Below are 21230 nucleotides of genomic sequence, written 5' to 3' on the forward strand. Positions count from 1 at the left end.
AGACTTGAAATTAAAAAAGAGTCTTTGATGAATGAGCTGGCTGATATTACATATTTGGAGAATGCCCATGCTATGTATTTACCAAGATTGTAATTAAACGATTCATATGTGGACATTATTGGTCATAATGGACAATCTGGTTTATGAGGTTTGGGGATGCCGTATATTTGTGGTGTGCGTGAGTCGGTTTTGCGTAGGTAGGAATAGTGTTTATGAAATTGTGTTGGCTTTTTTCATTTTTAGTATTATTTTGTTTAGTTGCATTTCGTGTGTCTTTGTTAGATTTGTGTGTATTGGGTTAAATTTGTTAGTGTCTGAGTGGATGTTCTTCATTTTTTGGATGTATTCATTTGTATTCATTATGACTATAGCATTTCCTTTATCTGCTTTTAGAATTTTAATGTTTTTGTCTTGTTTTAGGTTTTTAATGGCATAAATGTCTCTTTCTGTAAGATTATTTTTTAACTTTCTGTTTTGTGAAATTATGTTGATGGTTTTGTGAGAAAATTCTTTGAAAAAATTGTTGAAGATGTTTTAGGTGTTTCTGGAAAATATACATTTTTTAATTTTACCTGGGAACTTTGGCTGTTGGATGTCAATAAAATTCTCTAAGTGGTCTTCTTTCTGTTTGTTGTTTTCGGTTGTTTTCTTGTTTTTGTTTTCTGTGGAAAGTACCACAAGTCTCCTGGCTAGATCTTCTAAACATGTTTTTATTTCTAAGGTTGGAATGTACCTAGGTGCTATTGCAAAGTTGAGTCTTTTGTTAAGTAGATGTATCTTGTCTGTGTTTAATTGTCAGTCAGATCTGTTAATTATGAGGATAGTCAACGGTTTGTCATGTTAATGTCTTTTCTGTTGTTTGCATCTTAGTTTTTCTAGTTTTTTTGTTGTGGCAGATCTTTTTTTCTCTGTCATTCCTAGTGTTGATTTGGTTTATGTTTTGTTGTACAAGTCTGTAAATCTCTGGTTTGATGCAGCATGCCAGTTGATGTTCTAGGTTCATTTCTTGTTTTTGTAAGTCATGTAGTTCTTTGTATTTCATGTTCAAAATGGCTTTAAGTAGTTTTTTCTGTAAATTTTGGATAATGTTTGTGTATGTATTAAAATGTTTTGATAGTTTTATCTTTACAAAATTAGGGTTAGTTGTTCTTTTCTACATTGTTGAATGAAGTAGATGTCATTTCTTCTATTGGTAATTCTTTGGTTTAAATTTCTTAGTTTCTTAATGATCGTATGAGCATGTACTGTTAATAGTGTTGCAAGGTATGATAGTTCAGACGTAATGGTAACGGGTAAGTACAAAAAACACAAAGACTTACACTTCTCGTACAATCGCCATGATGATATAATAATCAGTGATGTCAAGAAAACCCACTTGTAGAGAAATATATATGTAAAAACAGCTTGTTTGGGTTGAGAAAATTTTTTACGTAGAGGAGTGAACAACGTTTTGACCTTCTTCGGTCATCGTCAGGTTCATAAAGAAAGAGACAGGTAACTGACCGAAAGCTAACCACATGTTTGTGAGGGGTTGTGTAACTGAGTGTCAGAATGTAGAGGGCAATGTTAGATGTTTAAATATATAATTTTATTTATTTTATTATTATTATTTATTATATTATTTTTTAATATAGATATAAAGATGTTTCTCTGTATTGGTTTCTTTTGGGCTTAATTTGTTCTATAAGTAAGGCTTCTTTAATTTTGTGTTTGTTTATGTTTGTTTCTTTATTTTGTATTTGAGTGTTTTCTATAGTTATGTTGTGTTTATTTGACTTGCAGTGTTCAAAAATGTGTGAAGGTGACCTTTTATGTTCTTTAAATCTGGTTTTCATTTTTCCACTTGTTTCTCCAATATAGAAGTCGTGGCAGTTATCACATTGTATTTTATAAATAATGTCGGTGTGGTGTTTGTCAGTGTAGTTTTTACATAGTCTAGACCTCAGTTTCATGCCTGGTTTTTGAATACATTTGGTATTAAGTGGAATGTCATATTTTGTTACTAGTTTTTGCCAAACGTTGGTTATTTTTCTGCTGATGTCGGAAATATATGGTATGCAGCAGTATATTATTTTGTGATTCCTGAGATATATTTACTTTTGTTAGTTGATTTTGCTTTCTGTCTAGGAGTGTGCGTATAATGTTTCCTACAGTTTGTGAAGGAAACTTATTGATGTTGATGAAGTATTGTTTTATTTTGTCTGATTCATTTCACTGTTAATTTTATCTGGTGAGCATAGTTTTATGGCTGTGTTTATTTGGTTTCTTAGTATGTTGAATTTTTGTTTTGTTTCATGTGTTGAGTCCCAAGGAATGTATAGTCCAGTATGGGTGGTTTTTTTGGTGGATTTCTGTTTTAAATTGTGTATCGGTTCTTGTAAGTTTGAGATTAAGAAATGATATTTGATTGCTTCCTTCTTGTTTACATATCACATGTTTTGAACACTGCAAGTCAAATAAACACAACATAACCATAGAAAACACTTAAATACTAAATAAACAAACAAACATAAACAAACACAAAATTAAAGAAGCCTTTCTTGTGCAACAACTTAAGCCCAAAATAAACCAATACAAAGTAACACCTTTATATCTATATTAAAAAATAATATAGTAAATAATAATAACAAAATAAATTATATAAAATTATATATTCATACATGTAACACTGCCCTGTACATTCCGACACTCATTTACACAACCCCTTTCAAACATGCAGTCAGCTTCCGGTCAATTACCTCTCTTTTTTTGTGAACCTGACGATGACCGAAGAAGGTTGAAATGTTGTTCACTCCTCAATGTAAAAAATTTCTTCACCCAAACGAGCCGTTTTTACATATATATTTCTCTACAAGTGGGTTTTCTCAACATCACTGACAATTATGACTAAGCATTACACATCAAGAGTACATGCAAGGAAGTGATGAACAAGATGTAAACATTACTTAATGTCTGGACACATTAAGGAGTAATAAGCCAGAATGAAATATCAGTGACTGTGCAAGTCATATGAAAAAGCAATGAATTGTAAATAAACATTTACATTTGAGTTCATATAATAAGGAATGAGGAAGTATGATCAACTATCAATGTCTGTGTGTACATGTGAAGGAGAAACAAACAGTGACCAGACATAATAACCTAAGTGGTATTACATAAGACAAAACTATGATTAAACATTACATACTAAGTAGTATAAGTTAAGGAATAACAAACAGTTAAATGGTAGCTCTAAATTAGATATCATGAGAGGACGTAAGGAGTAATAAATGATGACTAAACAAAGTTCTACAAGTTACGTGTTAAGAGAGAATAAATTATTTCTAAACAGTAACTGGTGTTATCTGGTAATGCCAGAACACAGTATGAAAAAGCAAAAGGAAATTGAAACCTAAAGTGAATGCTGGATGTGATACTAACATGGAGGAGAGAGGGAATGAAAGTAGAAAGCATATGTTAGACACAAAAAGTTAAGAGATATTCACTGGGTAGAGAAGTATTAGTTGAAAAAGTTGCTCCATTTCATTCACCTCAACACTAGCTTCAAAATCTGAGAAGGGAGATAAATGCATGGCATGAACAGATCCAAGAGGCTACAAACATCAAACAATGTTACTCTTCTTGCTGTATTTGTGACCTGATTTGCTTCTTTCACAATACACAATGATTATCTTGATCTCAATATGCAAAGCATTTCTTAACTGCTTGTAACCATGAGTGACTTCTACACTGAAATCAGCAGAGTGGAAGTTAACTAAATGGCTAGCAGAAAATTGTGTTTTTTTATGTAATTTTTTATTTGAAATAATTTGAGCTGAATTTCACCTTTGCTGATAAAATCTTTCAGAATAATGTAAAATATTAAATTATTGTTTTAAAAGAGTAAAATGAAACAACAGCAAATCTAATAACATGTTTAATTACAGGTTTTGATTTTAAAATATTTGAATTTGTAGAATACAGTATACGCTTGTGTCATTCAAATACTATATATGTACATACATAAAACAATAAACCAACAATTAAATCAAACTTCATCTATTGAATAATCTAAAAATGAGTCAGTTATTGAAAAAGTTATGATTTAATTTATTCAAACATAAAGGATCTTGGTTTCAACAAATTAGGTAAGGTCCAAACAGAAAACAAAAGATAAAATGAACAGTAGAAAGAAGTGAAACCTATAAAAAAAGATAGTAAAACTGGCCCCAAACAAAATGGGTAATTAGATGTTATTGTTCTTTATTGTTCATAAAACTTCAATAAAATGAAAAAGAGAAATGAGAGCTTCAAAGGTAATTCATTTTACTAGCTCTAATCTAATTTGTTTAAAATATTCAGAAACATGTGTATGTATATCATTAAAGTACAGCTAAAGCATTTTGTAAATTGAAGTTCTCAGCATATAAATAACTAACCTAATACCAAAACACTTTATACATATATTATACATTCCAGACGATATCTTTTTGTTAACAGTTTAGAAAACTAGTAATTGAATTTAAAAAAAATATTTAAATAGGTTTATTTTAACTTTTATTTTTGTACTTTCAAACTCCTTAATGAACAGTATAAATACATGATGTAGAAATGCATTGATTATTAAAATGACAAAATTATTTCATCTGTAAGCACCTCAGAGTTTCAATGAAATGCAGTTCCAAACAGCTGAAGTAAAGTAAACCACACACTTTTAAAAAAAACCAACATCAAAACAAATCTAAAATGAAACTATTGACCAAACAAACAACTAATTTGAAAAAAAAAATAGCCTATCTAATCAAACTCATCTAAGTTCTCATTTAAAATAATTTGACTGACATTTCTTATTCGTCTGTTCTATATGTATCGGCTTCAAAAAACCATTTTCCAAAGTTCATAATTACTTGTTTAAAATATTACTACATGTGCCTTTTCATCATCACGACAGAAATAAGTTTTCTGCAGGTTTTAAGAGAGGTAGATAAAACATGGAAGCATCTATTGCTTTCTAATATTAAGTATTTACACATAAATTAATGAGAGTTAATAATTACAAGTTTCACATTCATTTATGTGGTACTAGCAGATGCCCAGTGGCAAATTTTCCAAAACATTGTATGCAAACTGACTGTATAGTTGGCAATTTACAATGTTATTTTATCATCTCATGTGTTATTTAAGAAAGTACAATTGCATTTGTGTTAAAGAAACAAATACTGACTGCAATGCATTGCTGGCAAAAATTGTTTGGTTTTCAAGATCTTGTGCATTGTAAACCTTGCAAAAAATGTCTTAAACTAGAAATTAATATAAAATATAATAAAAATGGTTCCACAAATTTCTAATATATTAAAATGATCAGAAATGAAAAAAATCTTAAAGTGAATATTTGATGTAGCTAATGTCTCAGGAAACATAATATACAAACTATATGACACACAACCTTGGTGCCTACTATATAATTTACATGGTTAGGACACGTACCTTTTCAATTAAAAAAACTGCAATTAATTAGTGCTGAGAGCATGTGGTATCCTGTATTTTGCTCAAAAATGTTTATCCCTCATTCAAGTTTGACCTTCTACCCACTTTGTAACTCTTTCTGTACATTATTCTTATGCACACACACATGTGCTAACATTTTTTTGTCATTTAAATGTACAAGTAACACACATTTAAAAAGATACATAGCTTGTGCATATTAGCACAGGTAGTTGATTTGCAGTCAGTGGGTGTACTCCAAAAATTTTGCAATACATTTATATGGTTTATCACACTTTGTTTTAAATTTGAATTAGATGGTAAAGAACAGCAGGCAAAATAATTACAGTAAAATACATGCCAAAAGGTTAGAAATATTATGTAATATCAAAATATATCTTACCCATTAGTAAACAACTCAGTCTTTTGAGTATGTTTATCATGGTCATTCTTCCTCTCTTCTGAGCTCTTAGGGACATCTTTGCCATTTACAGTAATGCTGTTAGCTTCATTATTTTGATATTTTGCAGATTCTGAGTGTTCTAGGTTGCAGTGCTCATTAGGAATGGCCTTTGGATTGTCACTTTTTTGTGGTTGATTAACAACACAATTTTTGAATGTAGGAAGTTGTTCAAGTTCACTGAAAGAAAAAAAAAAACTTAATTAATTTGACCCTTTCTTCAGGAAATATCTTCAATACACAATCAATATGTTGTTATTTTTATGTACATGTATTCTTAAGGATATTTCCAATCACACCTGTGTAGCTATAACATCTTCTGAAAGGTTTTAAATTTAAATAAAAGAAAGTCCATTGTTAGCTAAAATCATTCTGAAATTCTTGTAAATTATTTCTATGTCAAATGAAATATCAAAAGGTCTAGATAATTTGAAATTGTTGAAAACTATATATCAAAAATATCCTAAAATGCATCAATTTCTTATTTTCATATATCAGAGTAATTTCTATGGGTAAAGCAAAATCAAATTACAAACATTTTAAAAACTATTATGTTTAATTTACTTTCATTCAGTGAAAGTGTAATTTTGTTTAATACTGTATAACTAAAATTATTCTTTCAGTTGATGTTCTGCAGTTATGTAAATTAATTACTATTTTATGTCTATACAATAAATATTAATAATTATAGTATATCATTTCAAAATTAATTTGAGCATTGTGCTAAAATTAGTATCTTATAAATTCATAGCTATTTCACACATTTCCAAGAACCATTATAAATACTAATAATCAAAAATATGTTGGAAACAATTATATTTGCTTCATTATAGCTTAATTGGTACAGAAATAGAATAAAAATTACCAATATTTGACTTTAGTTAGTTTAATGTCATTACATTTTCATAATTTATCTCATTTTCAATATTTTAATGAACTGAATAATACTTTATTAGGAAAAATAATGATAAAATATGTCAGTCTCACAGTATACATTTCTTTTTTCTCTAACATCTTTTAAACCATTTAGATCAAACTACACAAGACAAAGAACCCTTAAATAATGCATGCTGTTTTCAAAAATTTATCACCAAACCAGAATTTTCAAAATTAAACACTGTTTTTGTACATGTACACACTTGACTAAACATACAATACCATCATTAAATTATTTGACTCTGGTTATCACCACAGTAATATAAACAAACACATATTACACAATTCAAAAGAGGCATCATTACATCTGTTTTAAAATTTAATATTTCTAATTAAAACAATTTGAAAAAAATCAGTTGAACAACAATGATACTCTATTTATTGCCATATTTTATGAAACATCAGTAAATACTTTTGTATGGAAATTTCCAAAAACTTTCTCTGTGTGTATTTCATAAAATGTATAATAAATAAAACTGAAAATTCACTATAAATTGTATAAAACTACAAGTATATAAAATACTTCTGAACAAATAAACTGTTATACATATTTCTAAAACACTGTTTCCAGCATCTTAAAATGCAACTTAAGTGAATGTCATCAGAAACTACAGAAAAAGTGAACTAACAATTTTCAGTATCAATCATTCAAGAGCAATACCAACATCCCAATTAATATGTATGTATTCTGTAATTGAGTTTTTTTATCTTCAAAATTAATATATATGGCAATCATACAAAATATGAAATAATTCATAATACAGAATGAGTTAATTACCTAGCTCTAACTGTTAGAAGAAAAATATGACCCTATAGTACTGAGTGACTAAACCTCCTATCTGAAAGACCTTTGCATACAACAATACAAGTGCCTTTACAGAAAAGGTGTCTCTGTTCAGATATAGGATCTACAGCTTTTCTTCACTTCATTCAAAGCCTAGTCCTTTACAAACTGCAGCCCACCAGTTTTGTTTTTCCAACTCTGTAAACAGCAATACTGGGACATCTTTACACATCAGAAATTTTTCAACTTTCGCATGCAAAATCCTTATATGTACAGATAATTATCAATTTTTTTTTCTGTTAGTGAAAATAACATATCTATAAGAGTTCAGTCAATTTCATTGGTCTAGTAACCACCACAAAAAATTAGGAAATATAAATTATCCCTTTATCATCCTAGAATGACTCCAAATTATAACACAAAAAGCAACTGCTTAAACTAAATAGTTTAAATCTCATAACATTATACATTTATATAGATTTATTATATTGAAATTTCAACCACGTCTGGTTAACAACACAGAAGTTACACACGCACTTGTATTCTGGTATCCAGTCTTTCCAAAGTAAACTGTCTTTGCTGTGTTTTAGGAGATTAGTATTGTGTAAAGTACTGTCACGTTTCAGTTATATTATTACTGTTTACAAACAAGTTCTTGAAAACTTATTTTTCTTAAAGCATATAACAGTAAATAAAAAAAGAAAGCAATTATCTCCTCCAGCTATGACCTTTGCAGTTGGATGTTGTTTGTCACAGCTTGCCAAGTCTTGAAAAATTTCGACCACAGAGGACATGAAATGCATTTTTTTTTAAAGTTTTATATATGCATTTGAATAACCAAAAAACCATAAATTACTATAATGATACCATAGACATCCATTATAATTTATCATATTTAAAAACTAGGCTGTATTTGGGTCCATAAAAATACAACATTTTGAACAGGCTAAACACTCAACTTACGAGCATGAAGGTTTGTCTTAAAAGAAAGATGTTATATTTGAAAATGACTGAGAAAGCCACTAGTGAGACATTATGAGCTTTTGATTTGTTATTCACATTTCATATATAGAAGTGCATATAAGAGACTGATTCCAAAAATGGAAAGAGGTGAGACAGGTCACAATATCTGAATCAGTATGAGCAATATATAAATAAATAGTAAAAATAGATTTGTTCTTATTTTATATTTTAGCTGGTCAATATATCAGTTAAGTTCCTTAATTTGTACAAAACTACAGACTTTGTATTTTGACATCACAAATATTTAATTTGAACCAGTGCTACATTCAATACACACAACACACAAAAATCAATGTTAAGGTCTGTTTTAATATTCAGTTTTAAGCTAAAAAAGTAAATAACATATAATATGAAAATATGAATTATACAGTTTGATACAAAACCTAAATTCATAAAATAGTAATTCAATAAAATGTTGAAACAAGCATTGCCATTACCTTTGGCTTGTGTAAAAAGGGTTAACAAAAACTTGAATGCCCTATGTTTACTTCAGTTTTCAGTCAATTAAGGTAAGCTAACTGGAATTTAATATAAACAGAACCTTACAAGCTAAAGAGCAAGCCCAGAGATGGGATACAGCTATCCTCATCACACTCACTACAGTAAAAAGCCAGCGGCCAGCCAGCCAGAAGTACTTATTGTAGCAATTGTGTTCATCTCTTTCAGCCAAATAATGGCAGTGTTGTATTCAGCCCACTTTAGTGAGGCACTACATCTAGCTCTCCTAAGATGATCTTGTATTTATCTTTTTTTGTGACTGATGTATCTTTCACAAACAGATTTTAAGCTACATTTTAAATTTTTGGTTGCATTGTGGCTAAAAGCACACTTATTACTTTTGTCAAAGGTAAAACATTTTAGACATTTTTTTGTCCCAGAATCCATCACTAAATTATTCTCTATGGTAAGTGGCAATCAATTAAATAGATAAGTAATAAAGAATGTTTCATCTTCTAAGGGTTAGATTTCATGAATATTTGTCATACTGATCTCTGTACTGCATTCACCTACATGCAGTCCCCTATAGCATATGCCTTAAGACATTTTTTAAGAACAGACAAGCTTATGTGTTTTAAGTGATGAGCAAAATTTTATTTTTATAATAAAATGTAAAATACAGCAGGAAAAAGATTATTACATAAATATTAATCTAGCTACCTAACAAAGCTAGAAATGGTTTAAATACTTCCCATACGTGATCAAACATATATATATTACACAAATATTTATCTGGCTCCCTAACAAAGCTAAAATGGCTTAAATAGCACCCACACATGATCAAACAGAAAACTATATATGTAAAAACAGATGGTGCAAGTAGAGAAAGCACTATGTAGAAGATCGAACAACATTTCGACCTTCTTCGTTCATCGTCAGGTTCACAAAGAAAGAAAGGGTTATTGACTGATAGCTGACCACATGTTTGAAGGTGATTGTGTAATTGAGTGTAAGAATGTAGGGGGTGTGCTTAGATGTTGGATAGTGCTTTCTCTATCTATACCAGCCATTTTTACATATATAATTTTCTCTACAAGTGAATTTTATCATCATCACTGATCATGATCGAACAGAGCTCCAACAGCGGCAAACAAAGAAAATGACACCAAATTGATCAAACTGATTATTTCCAAAGCTTTAGGCAAATACACTTCCAGTAATTTAAAATCTTTGCTTTCTATTGGCTACAAATAATATAATATCATGTCGGCGAGAATTTGACAATTTTTGCAAGTAGGATGTTCTTTGAGAGTCGTCATATGTGGCTCTCAATCAATTGTTTAATATCTTAAACCAAGATGGTAAGAGTTTATAAATTAAAATTTTAGCTCAAGGATAGCTAACCCATATATGTGTATTCACCTGGAACTTTAGAAAATCTTATAGTTGTGGAAAGAAAATCTTAAATTGAAAAACAATTCAAAGTAAAGAATTGTCACAGGACATAAAAATTGAAGACTGAGAATTTAAATACTTCCTTTCAATATTAATAAATTAAAACTGATTTAATATTAATCTTTTAATTATAAATAAATTAAAATGCCAAATTTTGACTAATTTTTTAAATACAACTGTAAAACATCCTGACATGTACACCTGTATCCATAGAATTATTGGAATTAAGTACAATCCTAATGACATATTTGACCAATTTTATTGTTTGCATATTATAAATTATTAGGAGTCCTATAATTAAAAGCAATGCATTAACAAGCAGTTTGGTGCATAAATAATTTAAGAAATGTTTAAAAATATCAATATTTCTTTACAACACTTTTTTTCAATTTTTTATGCTATTTATGTACAACTATAGTTTCCAACTAATTAATGAAATTAATCCCACCAGCTGTGCAAATCATGTATTCCAATATACAAATCATCTTCACATTATACCTACCATAAGATGCATTTAAATGTAATTTAAAGTCACAAGAGGGAAGAATAAAATATCAGAATCTGGAACAGAAATCATAAGGTGGGTGATTGTGTCCTGCATCTTGGTTTTTGAAGTACCAACAAAAGTGAGACCCAAACCCCACTGGGAGTACACCTTCCATCCAGTTTAATCTCAACTTTGCCAGCCTCAGAAGATTAAGAAATAAAATACAACTAAGTAGATAAAAGCACTCTAGCACACAAAAATCCTACATCATTACCATCTTTCACTTTCTGCAGACAGGTGTGGAAAGATGATTGCTCATAAGAAAAAAATTCAATAAATAAAAAAGGAACAAGATGAAGAGAATACATTATGTTTATGAGGGAGATGGAAAAATTGTTTTTGAAGTTAGCATTCCAGCCCCAGTATGATGTTTGGACTTAAATACTAAGCCCAACTAACATAAGTATTGTTCCCATCCTACTATCTACTTCTTACTACCAGCTTTGAGCTATTACAGTTCTACTTGACAAGATGTACTTTCATAAGGTCCCAAAAAATGTTTTATTACACAAGTAAATAAAACCAAAATAAATATTTTTACTTCTTGCTTTCAAAGTTAATACCTAATGCTGTGTTGTAGCCTACAGAGTGCATAAACCTTTTCATGATTCATGGCATGCACACCCTTTACTGACATCAAAATAGCACAAACTGCAATGTTAAGCTTCCCTCATATGATGCCATTTTAGTATTTACCGACTGAATTATAAGACAACATACTACTTCACAATGGTTGAAGTGATTAAAACAAGTGACCCCCTCCAAATATCTTCAAACCTCTTTTGAGAAAATACATTATCTTTATTAAAGGTTCACTTTTGTTTTTACCAAAATATTTCTCATTTGTTTTTAGATGTTACATCCTATTCATAATTTCATTCAAACATGTATGCTTCAAATGAAACACAATCTATTTATTTCTTCTTGAATTGTGATTAATTACAAAGCAAATATTTTAGAATTATATAACAAATTGTCATAAAAATGCATACAATACTTATACATTAATATGCATATATTAGCAATTTTCTAACTTCCTATAAAAATGTCTTTCAAAACATCAAATGTTTCTTACACATACTACTAGTGAAAATGTTAAAATTTACACAGTAGTGCATATGCCTTCTCTAATAATAATAAATTATATAATTACATCCTGTTCATAATTTCATACTGCAAATGTTTGTTACATTTATTTATAAATGCTCTGTGGTGATTATGTCCAAAATGCTAAGACTTGGTGCACAACCCCCTTTGTGCTTTTAGTAATGCATACCTGTACAAATTATAGGATGCTATTTCATAAAACAGTAATTCAATAAAATTTTGAAACAAACATTGCCATGACCTTTGGTCTGTGTGAAAAGCGTTAACAAAAACTTGAATGCCCTAAGTTTACTTCAATTTTGTAGTATTGTCCTTACTTCTTACTACCAGCCTTGAGCTATTTACTAGCTTGAATCAATCACTGACAATGATTGATAAGCATAATGATACTTACATAAAGTGAATACAGCATAAAGACTTTACAGTTGACTTAAACCAACCACTTTCATCCCAAATCATCCCAATTAACTGTAAGTTAATTCTTGTAACTAGTATTATAAATTAATGACATTTCAATAAATTATACTATACATATCAATATACTGCACTTCTCTGTCAAAAACAAGTATTTAAGGTCACAAGAATTGTTTGACTATAATCATACTTCTTTGTACATTTTAATCACTAAGATATATGCTCATGTGTTGCTTCAGGAAAGTCCTACTTTCACTCAAACGCAAACAAACGTGGCAGGGATTTAGTTTAGAGAGAGAAATCAGAAGAATTCTCTTTCCAACTGGGGTGTTCAGGAACGTTGTGGTTCCTCTTCGTCCCCTTTCGTGGAAGGTTATTGAATTTAGCTTTTTTTTAAATAATTTTTAAACTCTTTTTTTGGGTGAAGGAGTAAAGTTTAGTATTATTCGTGAACGAGGCACAGGTAGCACCAAAGAAAACGGCCAAATCCCATCCCGAAAGGTAGATGTCACAGTAAATGTGAACATAAACCTAAACCTAAATGGCCCGATTCATGGCATGGTAATAAAGTTGCCTTGGCTGGGATCTAAAGATTCAATACCTGAGTTTTTGCTGTGGGGGGAAAGGGGAGTGCCCCGAGAAAAACCCACTTTCACAGGACAGGCACCGAAAGTTTTACTTGTCCTGTGCCCAAAACCTGAAAAAAAAAAAAATGAATTTTGCCCTTTAAGTACTTTGTTGTGTGATTTGCAATTCTTGAAATATGTTGTATGGTGAAATAAATTTGGTTGGTGCACTCGTTAATTTATAGAGTGATGCCATTAGTTTGTTTCTGTGTTCTGCTTTTAAATAGTGTTTGTGTGATATTTCTGTTAGTCTATTTCTTAGTGTTGGTAAGTTGCTAATTTGATGTATATAATTTACTGGAGTGTATGATGGTAGACTGAATGCAGATCTTAGTATTTTATTTTGTTGAACTTGAATTTTCTGGAGTGTGTTATTTGACATATTATATGCGACTAGACATCCATACTCTATTAGTGGACAGATGTAAGCCTTGTATATTTGTATAATGGTATTTGGTGAGCATTTCGAGCGTTTGCTGGTTAAAGTAATAAAGTGTGAAATACATTTTCTAATTGATGAGTGTATGTTGTTAACATGTTTTTTCCATGTTAGTTTCGTGTTGAAAGCGATGCCAAGGAATGCGATGTTTTTGCTCATGTTAATGGGCGTATTCCCAAGTGATAATTTTATTTTTTCTAGATTTTTTCTTTGTTTTTTTAATTTCCTGTAGAAGGTGATTGCTTGTGTTTTGGTTGGATTTAAAACTACTCTCCACTTGTTACTCCAGGTTGAGACTTTGTTCAGTGATTCTTGCACGCGAGACATGGCCATTACTGGGTTTCTGTAGGTGCTCCAGATGGCGATGTCGTCTGCGTATTGTGAATTATGCGTGTATGTTAAATTGGGGAAAGGTATGTCACTGACGAAAATAATATAGAGTAGTGGAGAAAGGACTGATCCTTGGGGTACTCCTGCAGTTATACTGAATGATTTAGATATAGTTTTATTGACTTTTACTTGTGCTGTTCTATCTGTTAGTTAGTTTGATATCCATTTAACTATAGTAGGGTTTATTTTTAGGTGAGTTAGTTTGTATTTGATGGCATTGTGCCATACGCTGTCAAATGCTTTTTTGACATCTAGGAATACACCAATGGTTACTTGGTTGTTGTTAAAAGCTTTGTAGACTGATTCGGTGAGTCGTGTGAGGTGATCTGTTGTTTGCCTGTTTTTTCCTGGAGGCATTTTGGGTTTCTGGAAGGATATTATTTATTTCACAAAAGTGAAGAAGACGATTGGAGATAACCCTCTCCATCAGTTTACCAAGGCAGCTTAACAGACTGATAGGATGGAAATTATCTGGATTGGTCCTGTTGGTTTGTTTCTTTGGAATCATGGTTATGATGGCTTTTTCCAAGTGTCGGGGTAATATCCTGTTGTTAATGAAATGTTCATGATGTTTGTGAGGTGTAATAGGAGAGTAGAGCTTTTTTTCAGAATAATGTTTGGTATTTGGTCATGTCTGGGGGAAGTGTTTTTAAGTTTTTAATATTAATTTTTAGTTCTGTAATGGTAATTTTCCTGTTGATTGATCTTGAGTATGTTTCCAGTGTCTCGCCAGGGAATTGTGGTGTGAATGAAGCTTGGTATGTGTTTATGAAGTTGTTGACATGATGTTGGTGTTGTGTGTCAAAGTCGACTGAATTTAGGTTGCTGAAGGAGGATTTGTAGTAGTCAGCGAATAGATTGACTTTCTCTACGTCCGTCCATGCGATTATATTGTTGTGTGTGATATGTTGTAGCATGTGATTTGTGTTTTTGTCTGAAGAAATACTCTTGAATTTTTTCCAAAATTCTTTTGGATTGTTTTTGATTTTTTCTAAGTTTTTACAAAAGTTTTGCCAATTAGTTTCTTTTGCTATTTCAATTTCTTGTTTAATTTTTGCATTTGTTCTGTTGATCTGTGTTTTGATAGATGGATCATGTGTAATATAGTGTGTTCGTCTTAATTGCCTGCGTTTGATTATCAGTGCATGAATTTCAGGTGTTAAAGTCCATTGATTATGTGATTGCTTTCTCCTTGTTTTAGGGATTGTGTTTTTAATGGCTTTATGTATGGCTTCTGTAACTTGATTTACATAATTGTCTAGTTCTGTTTTGTTGTTAGCATGTTCAATTGGGTGGGATAGATATGAGTCTAGTGTAGCGTTGAAAGTGAGCCAATCTGTTTTGGTATAAGTGTATGCTGAGAAAGTCACATACTCCACGGCAGGGTGGCGCTAGTGAATCATACAGGAAATGGGGAAGTGGTCACTCGTGATATCATCATGTACTCTGAAGTTAGAGATTCTGTTTACTGTGTTCTTGGGTGCTATGATGAAATCAAGTACATCATATGAGCCGTTGGGGGCTGAAAAGTGTGTAGGTGTTTGGTCGTTTATTATGTGCATTTTGTTACTAGAAAGAAAATTTTTTATACGCAACCCTCTGCGTGTGTTTCTATTTCCCCTTAGTTCTGTGTGTGGAGAATTGAGATCCCCAATAATGATTGGTTTGGGTTTATGGTTAACACATTTCTGTAGGAAGTTAATGTCAATATCTTTAGTGGGTGAACAATATACGGCTAGAATTGGAATTGATAGCTGGTTGTTAAAGTGTATATTACAAAAAATGGTTTCATTTATGTTTGATCTAAAGGAATCTTCTATTGAGATTAAATGCAAAATTTCTGTATTAAAGTAAGCTATTATGCCTCTATTGTTTTCTGAGTAAGGTATGCTGTGTGTGAAGAATCCGGGGATTGTGGTGTTTTGTTTCTCTGTGCAAAGTGTTTCTGAGACGATGATAATGTTGGCATTTATATGTTTGTTTATGTTGTAGATTTCTATTCTTTTATCTTTGAGGTTTCCTTGGCAGTTGATGTGTAAAATTTTAATGTGCTGTATCATTGTGATGTTCTACTTCCCTTGCATGAATTTTAAGTGAAAGATGGTGTGGTTTGAGATGGGGAAGGTGAAAGTAATGTCTTGCAAGGCTACAAAGAGCCTTGAGTGATTCGTGTCTTGATTCAAAGGTAGGGAATTCGATTAGCATTGTTAAAAAATTTGTAGTGAATTCCGTGGGGTTAAATGTTTGTGTTGTTTTCATATGTGTGACGTCTGCGTATGTTTGTGTTGATTGTGGCTGAGTGGTTATGTTTGTGATCTGTGAGTCTGTTGGAGTTTTGAGTAGTGGTTGTTTAGTGATGTGAGTGTTGAGAGGTTGTTTGTTACTGTTCGTGGTTTTGAAAATAATTCTGTTTGTATCTGTTCATCCCACAGCGCCAGTTCTGCTTACCAAAAATGGCCCACTTGGGCACTCACATCCGAACGTCCGGGTTACTTTCACTCAGGAACATATATATACATATATACCCAATGAAAAATTTACTTACTGTAAGTCTACCACTGTTCCATTCATTGCTTGGGCTCTATGCTTGTGTTTTGGACTATGATCTGGTTTAAAATGATCACTCTTCAACATAATTGGAGATTGTCGAGCAGACTGTTGAGGCGTAATGGCTAATTTAGTGCGGTAGGCTACGTTAAGGGTGATCATGCCTCCTGGTGTACCCACTTGACCTATCCTAGCTTCATGGTATCTTTCACCAAGTTGACTGTTCTGAATTAATGTACATTGACAAAATTAATTAGTACAAATGGTACAAATCATCCTTCTTTCATGAATACTATAGCAATTACTAATAGTTATGAAATAATCATAAACAAAATTGAAAACTACCTTTAACTATATCAAGTAAGCAAATATTTGAAAAAGGCTACACTTGTTAACAAGTGTGGATGAAAAAATTAATGAATCTTTACAAACTTACATCTTCAAATCTTTTAGCAAAGAACATTTTTCTACCTACAAATTCAACTGCTGATGAGCTAATTGTCATTTGTGTTTTCCTATATAATCAATGAGGAATTAACCAAAAATCAAAATTGAGATGAAAAATAAATAATTCCCAATAGGTTATTATTTAGCTTTCTGTTCATCTGTACCACAACTAGTAATAAACTGATTAAGTTATATAATATAAGTATAAAGACATGAGAAACTAAAATAACTCAACATCACCATGCTCTCTTACACCTGGTATTTACCAATACAAAAGACTTTAGCATTAAAATATCCAAATATTATACATAAACATTAGCATGGACTTATTCAAACATACATGTAAATATGCCTCCCATTTACAGTATTTTGTATCAATATTACTTACACCATAACTGGTTTTACTAATTGAAATTCATATTATTATTACTATTTTCTATAATGCATAAACTACAATAGTTAAATAATAAAATGATATAAAAAGACTTAATTGAATACTAAAATATCTTCTAAATTTAAAACTAAAGAAACCTTTATATGTAAAAGAAAAAAGTATATAAGAATCCCTAGCAGGTTTTAAGGTGTATCCAGGGAATTTAAAATAATCATGACGTTAACATCATTGTTTGTCACAACATGCAGTTTCTGGATACATAATGATACTTACATAAAGTGAATACAGCATAAAATCATATAGTACTTTAAATGTGCAACTACTTCATCTTTTCCAATCATATCACACTTGAACCACTACTGATATTAAATGATATCACAGTTGGTTAAAGAAAACAAAAAAAACGTTCACCTACATACAGCATACATATATAATCTCTTTCCATGCTTATCACTACTATTTTTATCACATCACATAATACTCTATAGGTCAAAAAAAGCTTTAAGAGCAAAAAAACTATTTCAAATTTAATTATGTAACTAGTATTATAAATTAATCACCTTTCAATAAATGACACTATAAATCAATATACTGTACTTCTCTGTCAAAAACAAGTCTTTAAGGTCATAAGAAGTGTTTGACTATAATCATACTTCATTGTACATTTTAGCCACTAAGTTATATGCTCATGTGTTGCCTCAGGAAAGTCCTACTTTCACTCAAACAAGATTCTATGTTTGACCAGCAAATCAATCCAAATAAAGGTAGAATTTATTTCTTCAAGAATATGCAACATTTAATAGCACGTAGCGTAAAATAACATATATGAAAGAGGATGAAAACTTAAAGAAACTCAAATTGTTTCAAAAATTATTTTACAGCAGTTTGAGCTTTTACAGAGAGAAAAAAGACAAAAGTCAGCACCAACACCTCTTTACAAATAAACATATTACACACCAAACTACAAGTAATAAATATTTTCAATAAAAACTTCAGATTTGAGATTAACCAACCACAAAGCCTTAGAGCAATTCGCATATTGATAAATACATATAAATGGACAGTAATCCAAGCTTGAATTCTTTTGTAGAAACTAGTTTCATGTTACACCTTTACATTAAAACTACTCAAACCCAAAATTTTCATGAAAAAAATGAAGGCAGAGTAAAGTACATGTAATATCAGGAGGTGAACAAGTACTTTTGTTTCTTTTTGCTTGTGTATATCTAACACGTCATTAAAAACACGTACACAAACATACTTTCTTTTTTAATCCTTGGATTTATATATGAACATATTTTATTAGTATGCAAAACAAAAAATAATATACTCAAATATATCAATAATTTATCTTCATGGATTAGGCTGGGCAATTAGTGGAATTCGTTAAGTGATTAATTGTCAGGCTCATTAATTGATTACATTCAAAAAATGCATTATTCAACAATAGTTATTTTAACAGTCTAAATATGGCAAAACTTTTTGTTATAAATTTGAACAAAAATCTAAACGTCAGCTAAATTTTAATAGGTAATGTCAAGAAGACCAAATGATTGCCATTTCTTTTATTGTTAATAATTTTTATTTATAAAATAGCATGACTGTAATTAGATATTATGAAGGGTCAATTAGTCTATTTATTTATGTACATTGTTTGAACTATTAACATATAATAAACAAGGATTTGAAAAATCAGAATATTTTAAAGTGCATATAGTAGCTACAGTAATCAAGCATAAAACCCTACAAGACAATCCATTAATAGACCATACTATCACAAAGCTAAACAAACTTAAGATGATAGAAAAGAATAAAACAATTACAATGTTAAAAATTATGCTTCAATAACAATGAGAGCAGAGGACAACCAACTGTGCAGCTTTATGTTTAACAACAAACAAAAGTTATGAAAATACATCAGTTTTTAGATAGTTGAAATAATCAAAAACCATAATCAGAAGTTAACACTTTCCTTATCTCAAAATGTATGTTTGATACATACCTCTTTTTACACAGTACCCATTATTTGCACATCTGCCTTTGACATTTTGTGCAAGCCACTAGCTTTGATATTCCACTTAAGACATATTTTATATTACCTGTACTACTGCATGATGTCATCATTATGCAACACATTTTCCACCAACAGAGATGCTACATCCTCCATGCACTGCAAACCCATAAGCACTTCCACTCAAAATCAACTTCATTCTTAAACAAGGCTAAACTAACATCCATCGGTAGTGGAAGAAAAATGAAAAGGTGTGAAGAGAAGTAAGTGTCTATTGGAAATACATTTTCAGGTAACGAAAATGTTAAATTTCCAAAATTAAAGATTAAAGAAATTTCAGATAAGCAAGAGTTACAGATGAATTGTGTTGGAGAATCAGTAATTGTACAAGCTGGTGCTGACAGTGTTAGCTTTAGTAGGCATGGCCTGCAATCACGTGATTGTGGCATATGTGGCTGTGTTGTGGGCAGTGAAATTAGCAGAGTGTTAGTATGATACTGGGCACTGAAGAGTTTGGTTGTGTTGCATGTGCTGGAGCTTATTGTTTCTTTTCACTTTAATGTTTTAGAAGTGTCTGTGAAAATTTTGTGATGAAGATGGCATCATCAAATTGTAAGAAGCAAAATAAGAAGATGAAAACAGAAATTTTAAGCCAAAGTGAGAGGAAAATTTTGCATTCACCATTAAAGGTGATAAACCTTTGTGTCTCATTTGCAATGTGATACTCAATCATTACAAAACCAGTAACTTGAAACGCCATTATGAAACAAATCACAAAAACTTTTTGTCTGATTATCCATCTGAATCAAAATCACAGAAAAACAAGTTAACTGTGTTAAAATCATCACTAAATAGCCAGCAGACACTGTTGACAATGTTCAATAAGGAAGTTGATACAATGACTGAAGCTAGTTTTGTTATATCATGGAATATTGCTCATGCTAAATGCCCATATTCTGATGATGAATTTGTTAAGAATATAGCTGATGTTGTTGCAGTATTAGATCCAAATAATACAAAACTTCAGCAACTAATAGCACAAAAACCAGCTTCATGCCACACTACAGAGAGAAGACACATCTTCCAGATCAGTGCTTATGTTGCAGGCAAAATGCAAAATGATTTAAAGAATTCCTTGTATTAACCTCAGCCCTTGATGAATCTACAGACATACAAGACAACCCACAACTGGCAATATTTGTTCATTGTGTTTCCTCTGATGTAACTGTGAAAGAAGAGATGTTTGACTTAGTGGCACCAAAAGAAACAACTTGTGGTGTTGACATCAAATATGCTCTTGAAAAACCTTAACAAACGCTGATATTTTGATGGATAAACTTCTCAGTGTTGCAACAGATGGAGCACCTGCAATGGTGGGGAAAAATGCAGAATTGCACTTATAAAAAGTATACCAGCTTTCCAGAGTTTCTCACTGTTCATTACATTATTCATCGTGACCACCTGGCAGCCAGATACTTCAAGTGTGAAAGTATGTGAAATTTGTATTAAAATTATTAATTTCATACACTTAAATAGGAAGGCCCACCAACCTAATGGTATCTCTTTCTACTGCATTGTGAAGTGGCTGTCAACCAGCAATGTCTTAAATAGGTTTGTGGATTTGTTGGAGCCTATTATTACTTTTCTTGAAGAAAAGAAAAGATTCTATCCTCAACTGGGAAATGATGGATGGATGCAAGATCTAATGTCCCTTACTGATATAATGAATCTTCTACAAACTCTCAACTT

The 21230-nt window shown here is 30.9% G+C and overlaps 1 protein-coding gene across 3 annotated transcripts in view; it reads right to left on the reverse strand.

The window, feature by feature from the left end:
- LOC143240920 (autophagy-related protein 13-like) overlaps positions 1-21230 on the reverse strand; it is a 51890-nt gene that overhangs the window by 15899 nt on the left and 14761 nt on the right. For all 3 annotated transcript variants that reach the window (XM_076484170.1, XM_076484171.1, XM_076484168.1), the window contains 2 exons: positions 16628-16854; positions 5867-6103 (listed from right to left, as the gene is read on the reverse strand). In XM_076484170.1, coding sequence (XP_076340285.1) covers positions 5867-6103; positions 16628-16854 — 464 coding nt within the window. The remainder of the gene's footprint in view (positions 1-5866; positions 6104-16627; positions 16855-21230) is intronic.

Source organism: Tachypleus tridentatus, chromosome 13 (genome assembly GCF_004210375.1).
Source record: "Tachypleus tridentatus isolate NWPU-2018 chromosome 13, ASM421037v1, whole genome shotgun sequence".
In the NCBI taxonomy this organism is placed as follows: domain Eukaryota; kingdom Metazoa; phylum Arthropoda; class Merostomata; order Xiphosura; family Limulidae; genus Tachypleus; species Tachypleus tridentatus.